Source organism: Etheostoma spectabile, chromosome 8 (genome assembly GCF_008692095.1).
Source record: "Etheostoma spectabile isolate EspeVRDwgs_2016 chromosome 8, UIUC_Espe_1.0, whole genome shotgun sequence".
Classification (NCBI taxonomy): domain Eukaryota; kingdom Metazoa; phylum Chordata; class Actinopteri; order Perciformes; family Percidae; genus Etheostoma; species Etheostoma spectabile.
In genome coordinates this window covers 15,884,843-15,886,097 of record NC_045740.1, presented here as the reverse complement: position 1 = coordinate 15,886,097, position 1,255 = coordinate 15,884,843, and the positions used below count along the sequence as shown (strand labels likewise).

General features: G+C 37.3%; 1 protein-coding gene across 1 annotated transcript in view; it reads right to left on the bottom strand.

The window, feature by feature from the left end:
* The window catches only part of lrriq1 (leucine-rich repeats and IQ motif containing 1), a 40,660-nt gene that overhangs the window by 15,421 nt on the left and 23,984 nt on the right, over window positions 1-1,255 (bottom strand). Inside the window, exons 19-21 of the mRNA XM_032523961.1 lie at window positions 851-972; window positions 376-447; window positions 192-280 (exon numbers count right to left, since the gene is read on the bottom strand). Of these exons, the coding sequence (XP_032379852.1) occupies window positions 192-280; window positions 376-447; window positions 851-972 (283 nt within the window). The remainder of the gene's footprint in view (window positions 1-191; window positions 281-375; window positions 448-850; window positions 973-1,255) is intronic.

Here is a 1,255-nt window from a genome sequence, read left to right as displayed (position 1 = left end):
TCTTTAAACCAATCACAATCGTCTTGGGCAAAAACTACATCCTCCAAAATGACCATACAGTTGTATCAACACAACTCTAAAAACCACTGTCAGCAAAAAACTTAAGTCTATGACGTTCCATTTCTGGGATTGTTCAGGTGCCACTGGCAACTGAGTGAATATTTACACCATTCTGTTCAACACACACTCACCTCTACGTTTTTTCTGCTGTTGCTTCGTTGACTTCATCTTCTGAGCTCTCTTGAGCATCAGAAGAGCTGTGTGGCTGTCGGTGAAACCCCTACAGACAACATGGACAGACACACAAAATCCCATGCAATAAAATAACAAAAAAACATTGACATTGACAGAATGTATGATTAGACAATTATTTACCATTCTTCCAGAATCTTTCCTGATCTTTCAGACAGACCACTGAGCATTGAGGTTGAAGCAGGAGATTGGCCTCTGAAAGAAAAAAAAAAGATTGTTCTTAATGCAGAAATCTACAAATTCATATTTTATAATAGACCACACATATTTAAACATATTAAAACAGCAGAACTAGTATTAGCATGTCATCGACAATGTCAACTTATGATCAAAAGAGATCACCACAGTAAAAAAAACTGTTGGCTACTGGACCCACTTGGCTGAGGTCCACTGGTACAGTAAAGTTTGAGTGTTTTGCCTGAAGGCTACATTACTTAGTATGAAAGGTAGACAATGTTGATCTCACCATGACACGCTAGTATGTTGAATATGGACATAAACTAGACAAGAGTCATCATGATTTTCATTGTAGGAAAATCAATTTAGATATAATTTAATTATAATTGTATCATGGTAGATTGGCTGTGGGTTGTTCTACCTGATGGAGCTCTCTGGGGACACCCTCTGTCCAGCAGAGTCCACCTGTTCTCCGGGCACCCAGGCCTGCTTTGGCCTCAATACAAGCGGTGGTGGGAGTATGTACTGGAAGGGTTCAAGAGGCTGAAATACATATATTAATCATTGTCAGCCATAATGTACAGCTCCTATAATTTTATTTAAGTAGATTTTAGTATACACAGCAGCAAATCGTTAGATTATCTTCAAGGAGTTTTCATTTACTGGTGTGGTTCTTTACATTTAATTCAACTGAGGAAACCTTTGCCAGAAACTGGAACTGTAATGGAAAAAATAGAGTTCAAGCTCTGTCTAGACAACATACGGTCCTCAATATATGTTGAATATACTTTATTGGAAAATTAAATGTATGTATATATATATATAT